Genomic DNA, 21,568 nt, shown 5'->3' with positions numbered 1-21,568 from the left:
TTTGGAAAAGCTATTATGAATTTTAACCTCATTAGGACTGCAAATGTGTTCAAAACTCAAAAGAACTACCCTTGTAAAAATACTGGAAAAATTATTGAATTATATATTTTGTTATATGATAGGAAAAGCAAAAGAGTCCTCCAAAAATGCCTAACTTTTTGAAACAAGGAAATTTTTCCAGGAAATAACTTTTCTTAATTTAAAATCCATTTTCCTTAAAAATGAAGAAGTTCACGAGGAGGGTCACGGAAAAAAACACAAGGTTTTTGAAAATTCTGGTAAATAAAGCCACTTTTTAAAAAAACTATTCACGAAAATTTGTGCTCAAAGAATTAGCTATTTAAACGGAAATACAATTTCTTAAAACTGCTCTTCTTTCTATTTTTGGCTGTTTTCCCTTTTAGAAACAATATAAGTAATTTATCTGTTCACATTTTCCGATTGTTACCAAAATGGGCCATGATTATGAAGCCATGACAAACATATTTGATCTTCTTATATAACTTTGTAAAACACCTCGTTACACCATAAAATTGATGCTTCTGGGTGAGGAAAAATAAAAAAGCCTTAACTTTTGTTATATATTTGGCTAGTAAAAAGTGTTCAGGTAGAGAATTTAAAAAAAAAACATGCTTCGACTAATGTTCCAACCCCTAAATGAGGAAAAATTTTATTTTCACGTGTTTTATTCTGTTAAAATGTTTGTCACGAGAAATAATAAACTTTGATTTTAATTTCTTCCCAATACCAGACTTAAAACATGGATGCACAGTGAAAACTTCTTCTAAGAATCAAAGAAAGTTTTGTCCTCACCTTTTTTAACCAAACGTCAACCCAGTTTGACATAAACGCGTTTAATGTCTCAAGTTATGCGTGTTTTCCGGATAATTTAAATCAGCACTGTATTAAGTTCCATCATTCAATCATGTTTAAGGCAAGGCGTTTTAAAAATCTAACATTGGAAAAAGGAAGTAAATTGAAACATAGCCAAAAATGCCAGTCCTCTAAGACTTTTTTTTAGTTTATTGCACATAAACAACTTTCACTTATTCTTCAGCTCCAAACATGGTTTTCAGACATCCAAAAAGACTGCATTGAACAATTTGTCATCTTTGACGCCAAAAAGAAGACCAGCAAATCGGTCAAAACTTGACAAAAATTACTGAATACTTTTTGATGAAAATTACTGCATAATTTTGTATGAAATTTTGGAAATCAAATTGCTGCGTTTAAAGACCCGTGAAGATAATTTCGAGGCGAGAAGCAAACATGAGATGTGAGTTTATATAGGGTCCATATCAGCTAAAGTTGACTTTGACTTTCTCATAAAGGAAAACCATGCAAACGATATAGCATATTGTTTCGCAAGAAAAAAAAGGTAAAACAGTTAAGTCGTAGTCGCAAAATTGAACGCTCTCATTCCTTTTCTAAAACCAGTTGATAAAATGTAACTGAAATTTAATTCAAATTGCTGCATGTAAAAAAGGCCAGGTTCTCTTTCGAGAAACGAAGCAAACGCGAAGTGTAAGTTCAATATATTGCATAGAATTGAGTAGGCGGGCTTTTTTCTCATGACTGAAGATTGGAAAGCCCAAACACGAAACCATTATTAAGACTCCATTTCGACAAAAATTTTCTGCACCGCAGGCCAGACAAATTTTTGATAAAGCAGACCAAAAAAATTGTTTTTAGGCACTTTTTGGAAATTTTTGCCCAAAAATTGCGTTTTTCGGCGCACTCCCCTCAAAATTAGCATATATTGGCGCAAAATGCCCCTTTAGAAAAATTTTAGGGTCAGTCAGCCAAAATTATATCTCCTAAAATAGTACCAAAGGGGATCTTTTCTGTTTTAAATTTTCTTGATGATATAACTGTTTATTCTTGATTGGTTATTTTTAACCATCAATTAGTTGACACAAATGGGTTTTTATTTTTTTAGTTGTTGGTTCATATTTTTCAATTATAGCCAAATATTTTTAGACGGTTTTATGTAAGGATTTATCTGTTTCTTGTCTCAATTGAAGAATTTATTTGTCTTAAAATTTTCAATTGAATTGTTAACTTAGATTATTGTCAATTTATTCGCCAAAAATCATATCAACTTTCTATTATGACAATTATTCGACAAAAAAATGTTGGCAAACAAATTTAATCTACTTTTTCTTTGACGCTAACATATGAGTTTTGTCCGATAACTTGCACTGGTCATTTAATTACCAGGGAAAACCAAGAAATAATGAACATTACCCTAAAATTGTTACTTTTTTGTTAATTTGCCTGACCAAAATTTGCGACAATTATATCGTCGGACTTAGTTTGGATCAATTGTATACAAAGTATTTCAAGGCCTTAATAGAAGGAACCTTTCTTGCCAAAGGAGATCTTGCACGATAAGCAGGGGTGGATTTAGAGGGAGGGGGCGGGGGATTCGAACCACTGCCGACACAAAGAGTCCCCCTTTGGCACTATTTTAAGACTGGAAATTTGGATAACTGGCCCTAAAGTTTTTATAGAGGCGCCTTTTGCGCCAATATATAATAAATTAAGCGCACCGAAAAATGCAATTCCTTGGGCGAAATTTGACAGGAAGTGCCCAAAATTAATTTTTCGGCCAGCATTTACAAAAATCCGCCTGCCGTCTAGAAAATTTTGTTCAGATGCGGGTCTTTATAGCATTCTAGGAGCGCTAGGAAAATCAATTAAGCCGAACCAACCAAACCCCCCCCCACTCGCGAAAACCCGAAAATCCTAGATCCGCCCCTGATTTTTTGTATTATTTTTGTATGATTCTTTTGTATGAGTTTCTGATTCAAATTGGCTCAGGTTATTTATGGCCAGGGGCGGATTTAGGGGGCGGGGCGGGGGGGGGGGGGCGGACGCTCCCTTTCTTAGGGATTCGACCCCCTGCCGACCCAAAGGGTCCCCCTTTGATACTTTTTAAGAAATCCATTTTTGGCCGACCGACCCTAAAAATTTTCTAAAGGCGCCTTCGGCGCCAATATATACTAATTTTGGCTCTTTTTCCTTCCCCCCCCCCCCCCCCCACCTCACACCAACATGAATTTTATTGTCTAACGAGTGGTGTTACCAGGTTTATTATGAAGACCAAATATATTTCTCATGGCCTAATCAGTCTGCATGTCGATTTTCGTGACAATTGGACAAGTTGAACAGTAGTTTAAAAATTTGCAGGTGGGAGGGAAAAGGAAAAAGAGCCCTAATTTTGAGGGGGGAGCGCGCGCCGAAAAAACGCAATTTTTCGGTCAAAATTTTCCAAAAAGTGCCTAAAAACGCCTTTTTTGACCTGTTTTTTCAAAATTTTGCCTGCGGCGCCAAAAATTTGGCCAAAATAGGGACAAAACCGTGCTTTGGGAGAGCTCGAAAAATCAATTTGGTCGACCTAAAAAAAAAAGGTCGTCAAAATTTTCGAAATTTTTTTGAAAATCCGCCCCCCCCCCCCCTCGAGAAAATCCTAGATCCGCCCCTGTTTATGGCATTGCTTCAAATGGCTACTGCAGGATTCTTTTTGCACAAGTTTTTGCACGAGGAGTTTTCACACACTTGACATTTTTTGCAAAAAATTAACTTGGCTTAACACAAACACTACCAGAAAACAGTGAAATTTTTCGGAAGACACTTCAAGAAAAGCTGACCGTTGAAATCATTTGCCGTGGTTACGGTCTTCTCAGCCAAATATTTCTTATAAAAAACACGTAATACGACAACTCGCAACAAAAGACAACTAGCAATAAAAGCTTTTGATGTAACAAAAGACTCGCAACAAAAGCAGGCGCGGATCTAGGAATTTCTCGAGTTTTGAAAATTTTGTCGACCTTTTTTTTTGTCGACCAAAAAGTTTTTCTGAGCTCTCCCAAACCACTATAAAACCTTAATTTGACCACATTTTCTGCGCCGCTGGAAAGTTTTTGAAAAAAGCCGTTTTTAGGCACTTTTTGGAGAATTTTGAGCAAAAATTGCCCTTTTTTCGGAGCCCGCTCCCCCCACAAAATTAGTATAGATTGGCGCCAAAGGCGCCTTAGAAAAATTTTAAGGCCAGTCAGCCAAAAATGGATATCTCAAAATAGTACAAATGGGGGACCCTTTGGGTCGGCAGGGGGTCGAATCCCTGAGAGGGGAGGTCGTCCGCCCCCTCGCCCCCATAAAGTCGCTACTGAACAAAAGACAGCTCGCACTAAAAGTTAACTCGCATTAAAAGACAAATGCGTGTTACGAACTTGCCACAGAGGGTAGGACTCTTACGAAATTTGGAGCCGGTTATCGCCGCGCCAACATAGCGGGCCAACCGGCGACCTTAAACCAAAATTGCTTCTAAATATTTTTCGCTTTCCTTAAATGGTTGTTTTTTGTTATGAGTTTTTGCGGTTACCGAAAAAAAAACAGCAAAATATAAATAATTGAAGGCACTCTCTGCCGTGTCTCGAGCAGAGTGAAAAGTTTGTGATTTGACTTAATCAATTCCTGATGTTTGAATTATTCTTTCTTTTTTGATAGTTTTGCAGTTTCTGCACAGAGCCAGGCAAGAGTTTGAGAAGAAGTGGAACAACAAAATCGAGGTGAGTATCGTGAAAATTACCCCCAATGGGATCAACTAGCACAAACATATGAAAAGTCAAGAATAATATTTCATAATTTCATCAGACATTTTGTTCCCACCACAACTTGGTAGAGAATTTTGTGTTTTTCTGTTTTCAAATTTTGTCCATGCTTTGAAAGATAATTAAAATTGAAAATTTTTGAGTCAATATTGAAACATTTTCAAAAAAAAAAAATTGTTTTGAGAAAAATCGACTTACAATTTTTTAGTGAAGCGATAAAATGGAGAAAAAATTGCCCATTAAGTTATAAAAAAATAAGCATTTTACTGTACAAAACTGGTTCATTTAGTAATTTATTGGCACCACTAGTTCAAAAATTCTTTAAACTTTAAAAAACATAGATATTTGAAAAAAAGAGAAAACGAAAAAATTGTTTTCGTTTTTGTTAATCTATTTTGCAAAAATAACTGTAACCAATTAAGCTCATTTAGGTTTAGTCGCTCTCCCAGCGCGCAAAAAACTCGGCACTAACTTGAAGAAATTACAAAAAACAACTTTTTTCTTTATCTGTGGTTGGAACCTCTTAATATACTTGCACAGTAATCAACCATTCATGTTCTCTTCATGTTTTTGCCATAGTTTATGACTCAATTGTTTTGTCGTTGTAGACAGATGTTCAGTGGTCTGACTTTGATGTGAAGCGTACGTTAGGCACTGGCTCCTTTGGTCGAGTGATGTTAGCCAGATACAAACCAACCAAGAGCAAAAAGTTCTACGCAATCAAAGTACTCGACAAAAAACAGGTCATCGATAAAATTCATTTGCTTCCATTTCAAGATTTGGTTACTTTTTCTTAGATTTTTTTTTGCCGAAAATGTAAAGTTAATAAATAATTTTAATAAATAAATAAATGCATTTGCTTCCATTTCAAGATTTGTTAATTTTATCTTGGTAAATATTTTTGCCAAAAATGTAAAGTTAACAAGTAATTTTAATAACTAAATAAAAAGCATTTGCTTTTGTTTCAACTTTTTCTTTACTCTATACAAAACTTAGAGTCGGTTATCGCCGCAAAGCGGCGACGCGCGCGTAGCGCGCCTACCGGCGACCTTAAACAGAGGAGAAATAACTCCAATTCCGATTTTTGTCTTTCGAATCTAGCTTTTGTGAAACTGGCTGAAATGTCTCAGGCTGAATTGCCTGTATATTTCTGGCTGAATTGTTTGAATTTTAAATTGGCTGAATTGTTTGTAGCCGAATTGTCTGCGCGCCTTCTAAAGTACGTCGTGCAGGGGTAATCGTGTCCAGACATTTGGGAGCAGGCAACAACAGAGAACTTTCGGAAATTGGCAGAGTCAATTTAATGAACAATTGGTTTAATACATATTTTGCGAGTTTGTCAACAGAGTGTAGGACTCTATACACAAGTTAAAGCCGGTTATTGCCGCATAGCTTGCCCACCGGTGATCTTAAGACCAGAATTTTTGATCCGAGTTGCCGCTTGGTTCCAGTTGTCGCGACGCCGGTGGTAATTAGAGATGAAAAAACACAATTTTTGGTTAAATTTTTCCAAAAATGAGCAAGAACGATATTTTTTGTCCAAAAATTGCCTCCTGCGCAAAACCTTTTTTTCTAGTATATTGTCATTTTAGCCTTCAGCAGAGCACAAAAAATTCGAAAAAGCACTCCTAAAAAATTGACAAAAAAATGCCTGCGAATGATGCTGATGCAAAACTTTTTCGACAGTTTTGCCTAGTACGATCGCATGCAGAGTCACTGGTCACCCCAACTTATTGTCAAGTAAAATTGTGTTCTGTTTCAGATCATCAAGCAGAAACAAGTTCCCCATTTACTGAACGAGAAGAAAATTCTAGAATGTGTCCAATTCCCATTTCTCGTCAGACAATCATTCGCGTTTAAGGTACGCAATTTCGAAAAACAAACTAGTTTTGAAGCAAATGATGATCATTTTATGATGTATCCGGTTCAGCTTAAGATAAAATGACTGGGATTTAAATTTGGTGAATCGAGATTACCGTTACAAATATCGGCCTTCGCTACCTTTTTGGCAAGTTGAAACTTCGCGCATCTAAATTGAAGACTTTGACCCGCGTTGCCATCTGGTTAAGACTTACTTATGCCGAATTCTTGCGCACTCGAAAAATTCAAAGTTTAAATTTTTGTTAATTTGAGTAAAATGTGATTTGTTTTGGTTTTTGGCAGAAAAAAAGCTTCTGCTAAAATGAGTAGGAGTGTGCCTAAAACAATTCAACGGTAGGCTTTTTCAGTCGAACCAGAAGTCAAACACCTTAGGTTGGGTTAAGCAAAAAACTATACCGTGGATGTTCCATACAAAATGTTCATTAAAAGTAGAAGTTACAAAACCCAGGGTATTGATAACTCTAGCTCATAAATTTAGACAGATGTCAGAGTGATTGCAGGTCATTGTGGAATAATTTGAGAGAATTCGTGAATTCCTTTGATTGTTCACGTGTATTCCGTTGGTTGTTCACTGTTCTAGGACAACAGCTATTGTTACATTGGTCTGGAGTTTGTGGCAGGAGGCGAAATGTTTCACCATTTGCAGGAAGCCAAGAAATTCGAGTGAGTGTATCTACACTAGTGGACAAAATTAAGTGCAAATTTAGGATTTTACTCTATAAAATGCTTGTTTTTTTAGTCAATTTTGGACTACATTAACTTCGATTTTCATTGAATTTTTTAAAAAAGACTAAGAGCAGATGATCAAAGCTACCCTCTTTGAAATTATCAAAATTTGATTTCAATGATTTACCAATGCAATCCGGGTCTGAAAATGCCAGTTTTCCTCATTTTCAACAAACTTTTCACTTCGCGTGAAACAGTAAGTAACAGGCAATTTTATTAAAGTTTTCACAGGAATGTTTCATTTTTCTCGCATTTGAGCTGAAGCTATTTGTTTCAATTTGATTGCCTAGAATTAGCCAATCAAATTTTCATTTTTTTGTTCACAATTTCAATATTTTTTGTTCGCAATTTTAAGTTGACTTTTAAATAAGCCGCATTAGCCAAAAAAGTTAATTAGTTTGAAAATATTTCAATTTTGATTAAAAAAGCCTGCAGTGTTTTACGCAGACTAGAAAAATACACAAAAAATAACTACAGGATTTTTGCCGAAAATCTGCTCAAAATTCGACCTTGTTAGAAATCGGCTGAAAACTAAAGTGATCGCATTTGTATTAACCAAACGAATCAGTGAAATCATTGTTTTGTTCACGGTATTTTTACATTGAATACAACAAAACTGCAAAAATTAGAAATTGGGACGGAATAAGTAAAAATATCCCATGTTTCTACCATCACACCCCGACTTGATAAAAACGGAAAAATATTTTGAAAAATCCAGAACGAAAAAGTCTTCAGCCAATTTGAATTTATTTTTTTTCTGACACAATTTATGCCTAATAATTCTATTAAAAATCAAAACTTTCCTAATGTTCTTTTTTAGTTTCTATATTGCTTTATTGTGTTTCTTTTAACTAATTTGTGCGTTTTTTTCAAACGTTCTCTATGAGACACTTTTTGAAATACAGAAAAAATCTAAAAAATTTGTTTTTCCCTCATGTGATCATTTTTCCCATTGTTTTTGTAAGTTTGAAAGTTGCCATTCTAGCAGTTTTCTGTTTTTCCCTCATTAGATCATTTTTCCCAATGTTTTTGTAAGTTTGAAAGTTGCCATTCTTGCGAGTTTGAAAGTTGCCATTCTAGCAGTTTTCTGAACGAATGTACGTGGGCTCTGAATTTTTTAACTAATTATATTGAGATGGAAGCGTGAGCACCACGTTTTTGAGCGTCCGGAAATCATTCTAAGTTGTGTTGTTGTCAGCTAATTGTTCGTGGAATGTCCCTACATATCTCAAACTGTAACATGTAAAATTTGCTATTTTGCTTGTTTGGGAAGAAAAACAGACAAGTTCAAAATTGATGGACTATCAAAAAAAAAACTGAAACAAAAATCCCTCGGACTAGCTAATTAGCAGTCAGAACACTGAGGATTTGGCCCTAACACATGTAGTGTGTTACCTTCTTACCTTCTGACCTTACAAACCTTCAATGACAAAAAAGAATAGGATCTTTTTTGTAAAAAAAAATTGATTAAGCAAAAAACTATGGATTTGCTTGGATTGCAAATCAACTAAAACTGTTGTAATTTTGAAAATAACATAGCAGAATCAAATGGATTATAATTAAATAGAAACTTTTTTCTTTTGCCGTCTCATTTTCTGACCATTTATCATATAATTAATATTATTTATTGATTCAATTCCAATCTTTGTTAGTTTTTTTGAGATTTTTTGAAAAAATTTCGAAACAATTTGTTTGCATTTAATCTAAGTGTCATCCAAATTGATTTGACCCAAAAAACATTAATCACGGTGACTGCTAAAACTGTTTGATCACTCTTCTTATTTTTTCATCAGAGCTTAGTCATTGCGTCAATTTCAATTCAGATTGACAAAAACGTATATTCTCGCAGAAACTAAAGAAATAATTAAGTTTAAATCTTTTTAACCAATACTTTCCTCGTTCACCAAATCTTCGCAATGAAATCAGACCAAAAAAAACCTGTTTCTAGTTATTTCCTAGTTTTCCTCAACATCCAGTTAAAAAATGTTTTCAATTGAAAAACAGTAAAAGGCATCTACAAAAAGTTAAAATTCATGGTTCCGATGGGAAAATAACCCTTAATAACCCAATAATCCTTGACGTTTAAATTAAGTTTACCAAAAACTTGAAATAGATCGATTGTTTTTTCACTCAGTTTTTTCTAACAATTTTACGATTTTTAAACCTGAAATTTGGCATTTTTTCTACCAATTTCACGATTTTTAAACCTAAATTTTGGCATAGAAGTTTGTTTCCTTTGATAATTTTTTATCGCTTGATTGCATACTTTTTTATCGCTTGATTTTGTGCAACAACTTTGATTTCTTTTTTACAATTGTCTTGAATTTTACTACGCAAATTCAGCCAAAAACATGATTCAAATTAATGGTTTTAAGGCTTCCTGTCGATCAACTTCATAATTGTCTATGGTTTCTGTTGAAGATTTCGGGTTCAGTAAAATTTCACGTTTCTTATAACAAAAATGTGTGTTCCAACTATCAATGTTTTACTCGGCATGCCTATTTTTGTGAAAACTGAAAATAAATTTACACATTGATTAGTTTCTAGCAAAACTCGCCCGAGTTTTTGTATGAATTGGGAAATGGCTGGCTAGAATCTAACGCTCATATGATACGAAGCGTTTGAAATTAGGTTTCAATGGTATTAAATACAATTTAAAAAATTTAAATCGATTTGGGCGAGTTTAGAATGAACTTAAGAAGCTACCATAATCCATCCATATCAATTTAAACCAATTTTAGGCATTCTGAATTACATCAGGAAATTTTGAATTACATCGTTTTAAATTCCATTTCAGTTTCTAAATTGTGCATGCTTAGTTGGTTTGGATTTACCGAAAATTAATTTGAACTGTGTTTAAAATGATCAACAAACTTTTTTTGTCGGTGCTGCTAGTACCACTGAAATAGATTTTAAAGATCTGTTGAGGAGCGCTTTTTAAAAGATATTTGAATGGTTTTCAGGAACTTTCAAGAAGATTTCGGCGAGAAATCGATTTCGATGAGGTTTGTATCGTAGTAACTACCAAAACCCACATAGATCTAGTTAAGTAGTTTTGTTAGGCAGTAAATTGATTCTATTTTTTTGGATAATTGGTTTAAAGCTTTTTAAAATCCATCTTAGTTCCCCAATTGTAAATTTCAACCAATTTGGATTGATCCCGATTCAGTTCGAAATGGATTTAAACCGATGCACATTGAATTAATGAACTCAATTTTTAGACATTTCCTGTTTGATAAAAGAAATGTATTATAAAAAAATACGGTTTGATGAAAACAGGTATTAAGAAAACACTCCTGTTTGATCAAAACAAACTCTATGAAAATGTATTGGATCAAATTTTTTATAATTTCTTTGAGAACCTTTAAAATTTTTTTTCTTTTTTCAAAAATTTTGTTATTCTCACAAATTACTCTACAGATTTTCAAAAAAGGTACCAAAAAATGGTACCAATGGTATCAACTGCGAAAAAGTGTGTGGGGGAAATTTGACCCATGTTTTTTTTTGTATTTTTCACATTTTCTTAAAAGTTCTGGGATAAAACAGGTTGTGGGAAGTATCCATGCATTGGCGGCTCCACTTTTTTTTTACTTATAAAACTATGACCCTCATCAATGTGAATTTTTTGACTTTTTGACCGATGTTTCAAATTCTAATTTTTTTTCTTTACTCGAAAACTAGTCTCCTCTGAAATCTGGGATTTCGGTTTCATTGTATAAAACGGGTTGTGGGAAGCTTCTTTGCATAAGCGGTTACGCCAAAACTTTTTTAAACAAAAAGATATGCCCTTCGGAGAAGTCGTAAATTCAATTTTTGAACGTTTTTTGAACTTTTTGACTTTTCTCGGAAGATACCCTTCAAAATTTGAGATTTTGATTTCAATGTGTAGAATGGGTTGTGGAAAGCTTCTCTGCATGAGCAGTCACGCTCAAAATTTTTACACAAAAAAAATATAACCCTCGAAAAAGTCATGCTTTTGATTTTTTGACCGTTTTTTGAAACTTTAAGTCTTTTCTCAAAAACTACCCTTCCGACTCTGAGATATCAATGGGTTCCGAATCTGTTTTCAATTGGTAGAACGAGTTGTGACTGTGGGAAGATCATCTGCGTAAATGATTGTTCCCATTTTTTTCACACAAAAAAATATGACTCTCGGAAATCTTAGTTTCAATGGGTAGAACGGGTTGTGGACAATTCGGTTGCACATACGGTTACGTCCAAACATTTTTACTCAACTAATTTTGATAATGGATTTTTGAAGTTTTTTCAAACATTTGTCTTGAAAACTACCTTCCCAAATCTAAGATTTTGGTTTGAATAGCAGATACGCCTAAATTTTGTTACTAAAAAGGATACGCTCTTGGAAAAAATTTAAATTAAAAATATTTTTTGGCTGTTTGCAATTTTTTTACTTGTCTCAAAAATTACCATCTCAAATCTGAGATTTTAGGTTCAATAAAAAAAACGTTTATCGAAGCTCTCCTGTGAAAAGATTTAACGTCGTAATTTTTTAACTAAAAATTTATGCTCATCAGAGAAGTCAAGGTTTTGCCTTCTTGTCTGGTTTTTCAAGCTTGACTCTTCTCGAAAACATCCCAATCTGACAGCAAAGTTTTAATCGAGGCAACAGGTTGTGGGAAGCCTCCGTCCGTGAATATGTCTCTGAGAAATTTCCAAAATCACAAAATATTTCATTGATACTTATATAAATCAACAAATAAGGTTTTTGGTGAAGCCCAATTTTTAAATTTTTGAAGTTACCTTTTTCATCCCACTTTAGTACAAAATAACCAAATAGGTACCTCCAGCTTTAGCTGGTCCTCTAGTTTTTTTTGATCTGATGACGAGCGCTTTTTAAGGGGAATTTAAATAGTTTTAAAGAACATTCGGATGATTTTGAGTTAATTTCGGTGAGTCTCAGATTGGATTTAATAACTTCGAAAATCCATCCAAATTGCTTTAAATAGATTTTGCAGGCACTAAAATTGATCCTAAATTTTCAGAAACGATTGATTGAAAATCCATACCAGTTCCTGCAGTGTGCATGTTTAACTATTTGAATCGACCGAAAATTGATTTAAACTAGATTTAAATCGATATGATAACTGATTTGAACTAAATTTAAATCAATTTTGTCAATGCGGAAAAATTCGCCCCTAGTATCGGATACACAAATTACTATAATGATATTGGGGCGAAATGTGTGAGAAGCGAAAGGCGAGAGGGGCGAAATGGACCGCCCAATTTAAGAGGCGTGAAATGGTAAGTTATGAAAGGTGCCACAGTTGTTTCGACTGTGACAAAGAACTATTTGCAATGTCTGTAGAGTTCACATCCAAAATTGGAACTGGCAATATAGTTAAGGCAGCTTGCAAAGATCGCAGAAGTTTTGTTGAAGCCGGTTTAAAAACAACACAAACTGGTTGCTGCTCAAGTCGCGATTCTTTTCTGGCCGAACTCTATTATCTACGGTATATGGGGTAAAACACGGTATACACTAAACGTCAAACCGTTTTATGATGTCAAAAAGTTCAGAATTAACTTCAGAAAAACTTCAGAAAATATTTTAATGCAGCTCGAATCGAGACCCAAGTAGATTCAAAATGATATATCGCTCGACCCCCGCCGGAAGTTGATTTGTGATACCTGGATTTTTTCAAACAAACATGCCGAAGTCTAAATTCCAGGTCGTTGAGCTAATAATGTTAAAAAGTCGAATAATATTTCAGCGAACCACAGACACGCTTCTACGCGTCTCAAGTTCTGTTGGCGTTCGAATACATGCACTACATGGATCTAATCTACCGAGACTTGAAGCCAGAAAACCTCTTGATTGACCACAAGGGCTATGTAAAGGTCACCGACTTCGGATTCTGCAAACGGGTGACCGGGAGGGCGTGGACCATGTGTGGAACCCCTGCCTATCTGGCGCCAGAAATTATTCTCAGCAAGGTTACACTTCACACTATTCAATCAGAAGATCACGCTTTTTTGCGTTCTTCCCAAACACACCACTCGATAAATAGCAAACCGGAAATTTGATGTTCTTCCAGGACGGATAATGTTTTTGCAATAAATTTTGAAATTTATACATAAATTGTTACCCTCCTGGAAAAAAATTTTTTTTATTATAATTCAGGAACATTCTTCTTTGAGAGATCTATTAATATATTCTTCATTTAATGCTTAACTACTTATTTTAGCTTGAGGTGTCTTGAAATTATGCAAAGAGAATTCAAGTGAATTTAGTTACAGTTATTGTTTGCTTGTAAGCATATTTTTTTGCTTTCAAATGGGATTTGCTGTTAGCTTTTATGCACGTCTGCGTATGGTCAACCGTTTTCATACCCATAAGGCAAGCAAAAACTCGTTCGAATCCCGGGTTGACCAAAACTTTCAGCCATACAATTTCTAGTCATACAGGAAAAAATGTCTTCTCATACAGTTCTTTAGTTCCATAGATACAGACAACTATACAAAATCTCTATGATATTTTGATGAGAAGTTTCATGCATGAAAATTGAACGGCTAGCGTTTTCTCATAGATTCAAGGTATGATACGCTTTTTTCTTAGATGAAATTATAAATGAGTAGTTTTCGGGTTGGGATGTGTGTAAAATGTTCTTTTGTAACAGCAACAATTCTATTTATTTTAATTTACTAAAAGAATAGAAAGTGAAGAGTGAACTTGAAAAAGTCGGAGAGACATTCTCTCTGTCGGAGAAAATGCTTAAGTCACGGTCAAACACGAAAGACCGGTTAACACAATTAAGTCATTGTAACACAAAACCTAAAAGTGACAGTGGCAACAGGATGTCATCATGAGCTGTTCAGCCGGTGTTCAATTAGGCTGTTGTTTTTGTTGTTGTGATTCAGGGCTACTCCAAGGCGGTAGACTGGTGGTCCTACGGGGTGCTGTGCTACGAGATGGCAGCCGGTCACCCTCCCTTCATGGCCAAGAAACACATGGACATGTATGAGAAAATAGTGCAGGGAGATGTGAGTTGAACAGTTTCAAGATCTGGTGCAACCAGGCAAATAGTAGGTGTTTGGAGAGGCCACAATCTGGGGGGGGGGGGGGTTGAGCAGGGCGTGGGTTTGAGCGAAGAGCAGAGTCTTAAAAAAGTAAATTGATAATTAAGTATTGATAAAATTAGCATCAATTAGTCTTTTGCCCGTTGCCAATCAGTCCAAAATTAAATTTCAAAGCTTTCCTCTTTGCTCTTACTCGCACCCTGCTCAAACCCCCTCCCCTCCCCTACCACACCAATTGTGGTTTCTCCAAGCACCTACTACTCAGCCACTACGAGTAAATGCCAGAGGGGCTTAACATTACCGAAAACTTCCTGAGCTTGTGCATGATTCCAAAAAATGGTTCAAAATTTTGATAAATTGTTTAATTGTATGTATATATTGTCAGAAGTCGGCGCAGGTTTAGCAAAAATATTTTTCAAAATGATGACTAAAAAAATTTTTGATCTATTTTTTGAGCAGATAATTTTGCTCGCAGATAATTTTGCCAAAATAGGGTCTTTATACCGTTTGGGAGAACGCGCAAAAAGGTTTGTCAATCTAGAAACAAGCCTAAGACCCCAAGTGTCATTGAACGCAGTGAAAACATTGATATCGGTCATGATGATGTTTTTTCAGGAAAAAATCTTGGAATTGGTTCACGCCAAATTTAATCTTTTGCGGTTTGACTTTCGATTTTTCAAGTTCAATTTCAAATAAAGTGCTAAAAGAAGGGCGCAAAAAATGTGAACGACTTCTAAATTTCCAGTTTTCTCAATTTGGGTTAATTTTATGTTCATGAATTTCAAAGACCATTTGAAAAAGCACACACGCCAGATTCGCCTACTGTCTCTGCATAACAGAGTGCGTGCAATGGGGAGTTTGTTCCATTTCAGTACCAGTGTCCGGACCACTTCTCGAAGGAGTTGCGTGACCTGGTCACTAATCTGCTGCAGGTGGATGTCACCAGGAGGTTTGGCGCCCTCAGGCGGGGAGTGCAGGACATCAAAAACCACATGTTCTTCGCCCCAGTAGACTACATCGCCACATATCAGAAAAAGGCACAGTAGTTATATCTAGAGATTAGTAGAAGCAAAACGAATTAGTCTATAACTAATGTACCAAACATAAAAAAAAGTAAAACTGAAAAACACAGTGGCTTTAAAAGACACTGAAATCATAGAAACGAAGTATTCCTAGACAAACTCGCCCGCCATTGATATTTAGCCCAGACTCCAGATAAGGACGAAATTTATCTCGTATGGTGTTTCTCATCTAACTTAGAAACTGTCAAACATTTTCTCAAAATCGAGTTTGAATTTTTGCTTCTGAGATATAGTTTGAAAAACTTAAATTTACCCTAGCTATTGATACTCAGAGAATAAGTTTGAATTCGCAGCTTCCATAACAACAAGGACATGCAAAACACAATTTTAAACTTGCAGCAAAACCAATAAAAATGTTGCAACTAAATTGGCTCAGCTTGAATTTATCATTCAAAGACTCCAGTTCAAACTATTGTTATTTTAAGCGTTATCCATGTTTTGTAATTTTTTGGCCTCTTCTCACGAAAAGTTGTCAAACCTGCGTACGCTTAAGTTTTAATGTTAGCGGTTTGAAATGTGCAAGAACTCTCAACAACACTGCTCGTGTCAGTGAAGCCATGAAAGTTTTGAATGAATTTTAGGGTCTATAATGTTGTTTTCTCTCTGAAAACAGAATGAAATTTTCAAAAAAAAAAATTTTTTATTTTAAAATGTTTTCGAGAACTGTTTTTGAAAATCATTCCCCAACACGCAGGTGATACGATACGAAGTGATACAAAAGTGCTCGTATGAACCTCTAGCCCTGAACATTCCGACTGCGTTTTCAGAACTATGAAGTTGTGTTCGCTTTAAGCAATTATATGAAATTTCAACAAAAATGAAAAAAGATTTAAAATTTTATCAGCTTTTTTTGAATATCGACACCCCACACGCTTGTTGAGAAATTCATTTAGGGATCTTTTCGAAAATCAAATGTAAATGAAAACAAGCATAGCTGGTTACTGTGCAAATAACACAGAATGATCAGAACATAGTCCTAAAAATATCAAAAAAAAATATTTTAAAAAAACAAGAAACTTTTTTGCCGCCCACATGAAGCTAAGAAAAACTCCAAAAACTAACTTCAATTGCGTAAAATTAGAAGGATTTAAATCGAGCAAAAATAAGCTATTGTAAGCCTGCTCGTTTGCTTCATTCGCGCGGAATTGAACAACAAGTCAAAATTTGAAAACAGTTTTCTTCAAAACAGAGGAGAATTTTTTAAGGTCGTCTGTATCACTACTGAAAGGGCTCCAATTTGGTATATTCTTTCATTTGATCCATTCCGACGATTATTTGTGGTACCTGAAATTGCGTGAAAATAATAAATAATAATAAATTAGTTTCCAAGTATATGCAGAACAAATACACTTGGGAGAACGTCAAAAGCGTTTAGTCTGTCGAGTGAAAAAAAAAGAAAACTACACACAGCCGAATGCAATAATCCTCTCTATTTTTGGTCGGAAGAACAAGACTGCTCGTATATCACGGCAAAGCCGTGAATGATCCGACGGCGTTCTATTGTCGAGCTTAAGCTTTTTGTGTTTAAAACTCTTATAAATTGTACAAAAAATGTGAAAAATTAAAAAAAAATTTCATCACCCTTAAGCTAGGTAAATTACAAAAAGATGTATTGAGCGTCTGGTAACCTACCTACTAATAAGAACCAATTGTGTGCCTCAGTTTAATTTGAAAGGATTTAAATAGCCTTCTAAGCTTTGATTGAATCGTTAATCATTATAATCGCGCGTTAGTTATCCCAATTGTAACTACGGTCATCAAAGTTGTCCCAGTTTCAAAGCATTATAACCTTGTAAGAACCACCAGTAGCTTTCAGATGCTGAAAAACTTTTCTCAAAAATGCCTAATTAAAAGGAAGTATATTGACTAAATATAAAGTCATCTCAAGCATAAGTATTCCGCAATTTCTTCGAAAGTTAAAACAAACATGAGAACCTTCTAAGTTCTTTGGGCATCTTAAGCTTTGTTTAATCAGAGAGTTCAAATTGAGGGTAGCAATTGGGCTTTTATTCAGATTGGGCTTTTATTCTAAAAATTAAATTGTCTTCAGCAGAACTTTGAATATATGCATTAAAAAATATTCGGAAAAATGTGTAACAAAAATCTGAAAACAATCTGAAAATCATTTGCCTGAAACACTCATTAAAAATATGCAAAAATTCGTGCGACTGACTTAAGAACTTCATTCATTTGAGTTTCTCTAATGAGCACAAAATTTTGCTTTGATCTGGATCTCCAATGGTCCCTAAAACTTCATTTTTATCAGTTTCAAAGAAAAAAAATTGAACTTTTCAAAGTCAACTTTTGCGCAGCAATCTGTTTCTCCCATTGCCCCGGTAAGTTTTTTCTAATACTAGCAACATGTTGATTGAAAATTTTTTTAGCCAGAAAAGTTTTACTTTGCAAAGCCCCATGATCTTTTAAAATACACCCAAGTTTGGTTCAGATGAGGTCCATGCTCGATATAAAAAACTTAACGGTTAAGTTACTCTAATGATGGATTTTCTTCATTGCTCATTCAAATGATTTCATATCAAATTTTTTATAAAAATTAATTGATGAAAGCTTATTGGAAAAAATGACGTTAAAATGCCGTGTAGTAATTATTTTATAACCAAATAAAAAAATTAATTCGGTAAATTCGTATTTTGCTTTAGTAAAAGGAAGGGCTTTAAATCATTTCAAAACATTATCAAGTGTAATATTTTTCTGTCACGCTACTCCGCAACACCTTGAGTTTTCCGGGTAACAGTATGAAAAATCATTACTGTTCTCAATGTGGTGAAGTTTTGTTGGATCATTAGCACTTAATAATGCTTCACGAAGCCCTTGAAACCCGGTCTAAGACTCAGAACAAAAAAACGCACGCAACTTGACTATGATTGGCTTGTTTTAATTTTCAAAACAAAAGATAGTAAGTCGAAGATCAAAAGTCGAAATAAGCTACAGATTTCAAATCTAAGATTGGCTACTCTAATATGTGATAAATTTTAGGTGGGAAAATGCCCCGTTGAAATATTGTTTTGCGTCAAAAAATTTGATTTGACTTGATTTACTTATAGATGATCCATTTTCTATCATGTCTTGTTTTCATTCCTGTAATTAAATATCCGAAACTTTCCTAAATACAAAATTTTTTATATAGATAATCCATTTTCGATCAAGTCTTATTTTGATTTCTGTAATTAAATATCAGGAAATTTCCTAAATACAAAACTTTTGTATAGAGTGTAGCTACTGTACAATCTCTAGAAAAATGACGTTCTGTAGGGTTAATTTCCTCCCTAGCTGAACTCTGCCAATTATTGAGCGTTGCAGTCGATTTTGCATTGACACATTTGAACGCAATCGAAATAATTTTGCTTCAAGGCGTTCATTTTAAAGATTCCACTTTTACTGATCAAATTGTACTCGCTGCCTTTCTTATATTATTTATACCCCATGCTGGTAGACACTCAAAAATAAAAATTCTTGTTTAATTAATTTTCCTGCACCACCCCAACTTGATTCGTCTATAGATAGATTGTCTTTTTGTTAATAATATTATTTGTCATTTTGTAAATCTCCAGATGCGTCAATTTTTATTTGAGCTGAATTAAGACTTTCGGGCTGAATTGTTGAAAATTTTAGAAAGCAGAAAATCGTAGCTGCTATCGCTAATTTCATCAAAGATTGCTCATAGTTCTACAATTTCACACAGTGGCGAAGCTTCGCTTCGCAAACATTAGCGAAAACACGACAAAAAGCAGCTTCATAAAATGAACTGATAAAAAATAGATATTAGCCGGGAAGTAGTGAATCTTTGCTACATAGTGGCTTCGAACCTGCGACCTCAAAAATTTGAGTATCATTCGCTGCCCTCTCGGCCACGAACCCTCTCGGCCACTATATTTGCTAATAATTTGCCAATGCAAGGCAGCAAAAAGTGGTACCATACAGAAATAGACACAGTTTTGAAAGTAATAGTTTGGAATATAAGAAACTGAAACTGAAGGCATTCACTTTAACTTTGCATGTAAAAAAATTGAAAATCTTAAGCAAAATTATGTTTAAACTATGCATTTCAAAAAATTGCGAGATATATTCAGTAAAAAAAATTTCTGAATTCAAGTTTTCATGATTGTTATGTTGTTTGAAACAAATAGCTTTTTTCGGTTCATTTGATGAATTAAAAATGCATCAACTGTGTTAACTTCTTACTATTCGAATGTCAAATCACAAGCTATCAAACAGCCTTAAAAGTGCCAACAAATATTGCGACTTAGGTTAGAAAAAAGAATAGTCGTACTATCACACTATCGCTCACTAAAGTTTGCTAGTGTATTAAAATATGCCCTCTTTTTGTCAATATGCTTATCTTTTCAGTAGTATTTGTCTTTTTGTAAATTCGGTCAAAAATAATTCTATTTTTAAAGTGAACCATTACGAAGTCAAAATTTTGCCGGAACGATCAAAGAAAATGAAAGAACAGAAGAAGGACAAATGGAGCGTCCTTATTGCAGAATCCGTTTACATTTCACAAAATGCACAGTTCGTCCTCGTAATGACTTTCTGAGACTGTCACCTTGATAAATAATATAAATCGTTGATGGCAATAACTTAACTCGTAAAAAACACTTCTTTTTCAAGCAAACAATTCAATACGGAAATAGATTTTGCAGTAAATAATTCTGCTCATTTTAGCATTGCATTTTAAACATTTTCAAGATTTTTAAAAAATCCTTCAAAAAGTGAAAAACATGGCTATTTTCGTTTTCAAATGTTTATTTTGATTACAAAACAAATCAAATTATAATTTTCCTGACTCACTGAAGTTTAAGTTGGGATATTAGGTGTAGCGTGTTATGTTCACAAATTTGATCAATCCGTTCGTTTTTTGTTCAGCTGAAGGCTCCATTAGTACCGGAAGTGAAGGGCGAAGGAGATGACGGAAACTTTGAGAAGTATGACGAAGACCCACTGCCAATGGACAAGAAGTGCTTATACGAAGAGGAGTTCAAAGACTTCTGATCCAAATCCCAGCCGGAGACATCAATTATTGTCAACCCTTAATTGCACTTAATAAATTACTAATCGACTCTTTTCCAGAACACCTTCTTCCTATTTCGTAGCAGATTTGTGTCATTGCGAAGAGAAAAAAATCTAACTTGACACGCACAACTATACAACTATCTGCTTAATATTTAGAAAAGACATTCAGCACAGACTGTTGCAAATCAAACTATTTGGAAGATGAAAGCAATTTCAAAAAACGACAGACAAAATAACTAGTGGAGGTTATTTGAAACTGTCACTGGTTTTTGAAAAGAGTCACCAAACCATTTAGAGAAGTCTAAATGAAGTATGCAATTTGATACCAGAGTTTAATTTTAAAACTATTGTCAGATTTGTGTAAGTTTAATCATCCGAATATACATTCTAGTCAACGTTTTACCCTAATCATTCTAAAAATCGCATTATTCAACACATAAAAATAAAATTTTAAGAGCTCGATAACAACTTCGTTATCTGATTTTAAAAAAATTTATCTAAAAAAAAGAAATTCTAGGAAAACATGCCAAGCAATACATTTGAAATTCTAATTAGCAACTGGACAAAACTTACGAAGCGGAAACAAGGCCGACAATCTTTGAGACACCTTAAATTTGAATTTAGATGAAATTGAGCATGTCAGTCGAAGAGCATGGCAGGTGAAGAGGACTGAACTTGTCAAGTGATTCAACTGTTTTTGTTAAACTAGTTAACTAGAAAAAAGTCTATAATCCAGTTTGATAACGCTTGCGTAATAAAATCAACCCAATTGGAGAAGACTTTGGTAAAAATTTGCTATTTCGCTGGGGAATTCGATAATTGAATTCCATTTTCGAACTCAGAAGTCGATCACGTTCATTGTGACTTTTAAAATTTGACTGTCCGATAGAGGAAATTGCCTTGCTTTCAAGGAAGGAAATGAACTAAAACTTTTTTAAATGTCAAACCGCGAAAAAGTAAATTTGAGCCAGAATAAATTTTAGAACTTTTCCTGGGAAAAAAACGTTTAAAAATCATCAAAAATTTTCCTAAAAAAGGACAACCATCGCGACCTATATAAGAGTCTAAACTACTTTTATCGACTGTTAGCGAAGTGGAGATTTGCACCAATTGCGATACCACATTAAATTTATTTTAGGTCAGGCAGTAGAATGATTAATTCGATTTTGTTTAAGAAAATTTTCCCCCGAGAAAGGC

At 34.4% G+C, this 21,568-nt stretch overlaps 2 protein-coding genes across 2 annotated transcripts in view; one reads left to right on the top strand and one right to left on the bottom strand.

The window, feature by feature from the left end:
- LOC134841881 (MYND-type zinc finger-containing chromatin reader ZMYND8-like) overlaps positions 1-21,568 on the bottom strand; it is a 276,942-nt gene that overhangs the window by 167,944 nt on the left and 87,430 nt on the right. The gene's annotated exons all lie outside the window — the stretch shown is intronic.
- Positions 1,270-20,422, top strand: LOC134841127 (cAMP-dependent protein kinase catalytic subunit beta-like). The gene is made up of 9 exons (XM_063856915.1): positions 1,270-1,276; positions 4,513-4,574; positions 5,225-5,359; positions 6,379-6,477; positions 7,078-7,160; positions 12,953-13,175; positions 14,100-14,222; positions 15,131-15,295; positions 20,225-20,422. The coding sequence occupies exons 1-9, from the start codon at positions 1,270-1,272 to the stop codon at positions 20,348-20,350; spliced, it is 1,023 nt and encodes a 340-aa protein (XP_063712985.1). The 3' UTR covers positions 20,351-20,422.

This window comes from Symsagittifera roscoffensis, chromosome 3 (assembly GCF_963678635.1).
Source record: "Symsagittifera roscoffensis chromosome 3, txSymRosc1.1, whole genome shotgun sequence".
Lineage (NCBI taxonomy): Eukaryota > Metazoa > Xenacoelomorpha > Acoela > Convolutidae > Symsagittifera > Symsagittifera roscoffensis.
This window is presented reverse-complemented; position numbering and strand designations above follow the sequence as displayed.

Excerpts from the sequence above, each read along its gene's own strand:
- LOC134841127 (XM_063856915.1), top strand. Across the intron at positions 6,478-7,077 it reads GACAATCATTCGCGTTTAAG|GACAACAGCTATTGTTACAT; the intron begins GTACGCAATTTC and ends TCACTGTTCTAG. Across the intron at positions 15,296-20,224 it reads TCGCCACATATCAGAAAAAG|CTGAAGGCTCCATTAGTACC; the intron begins GCACAGTAGTTA and ends TTTTTTGTTCAG.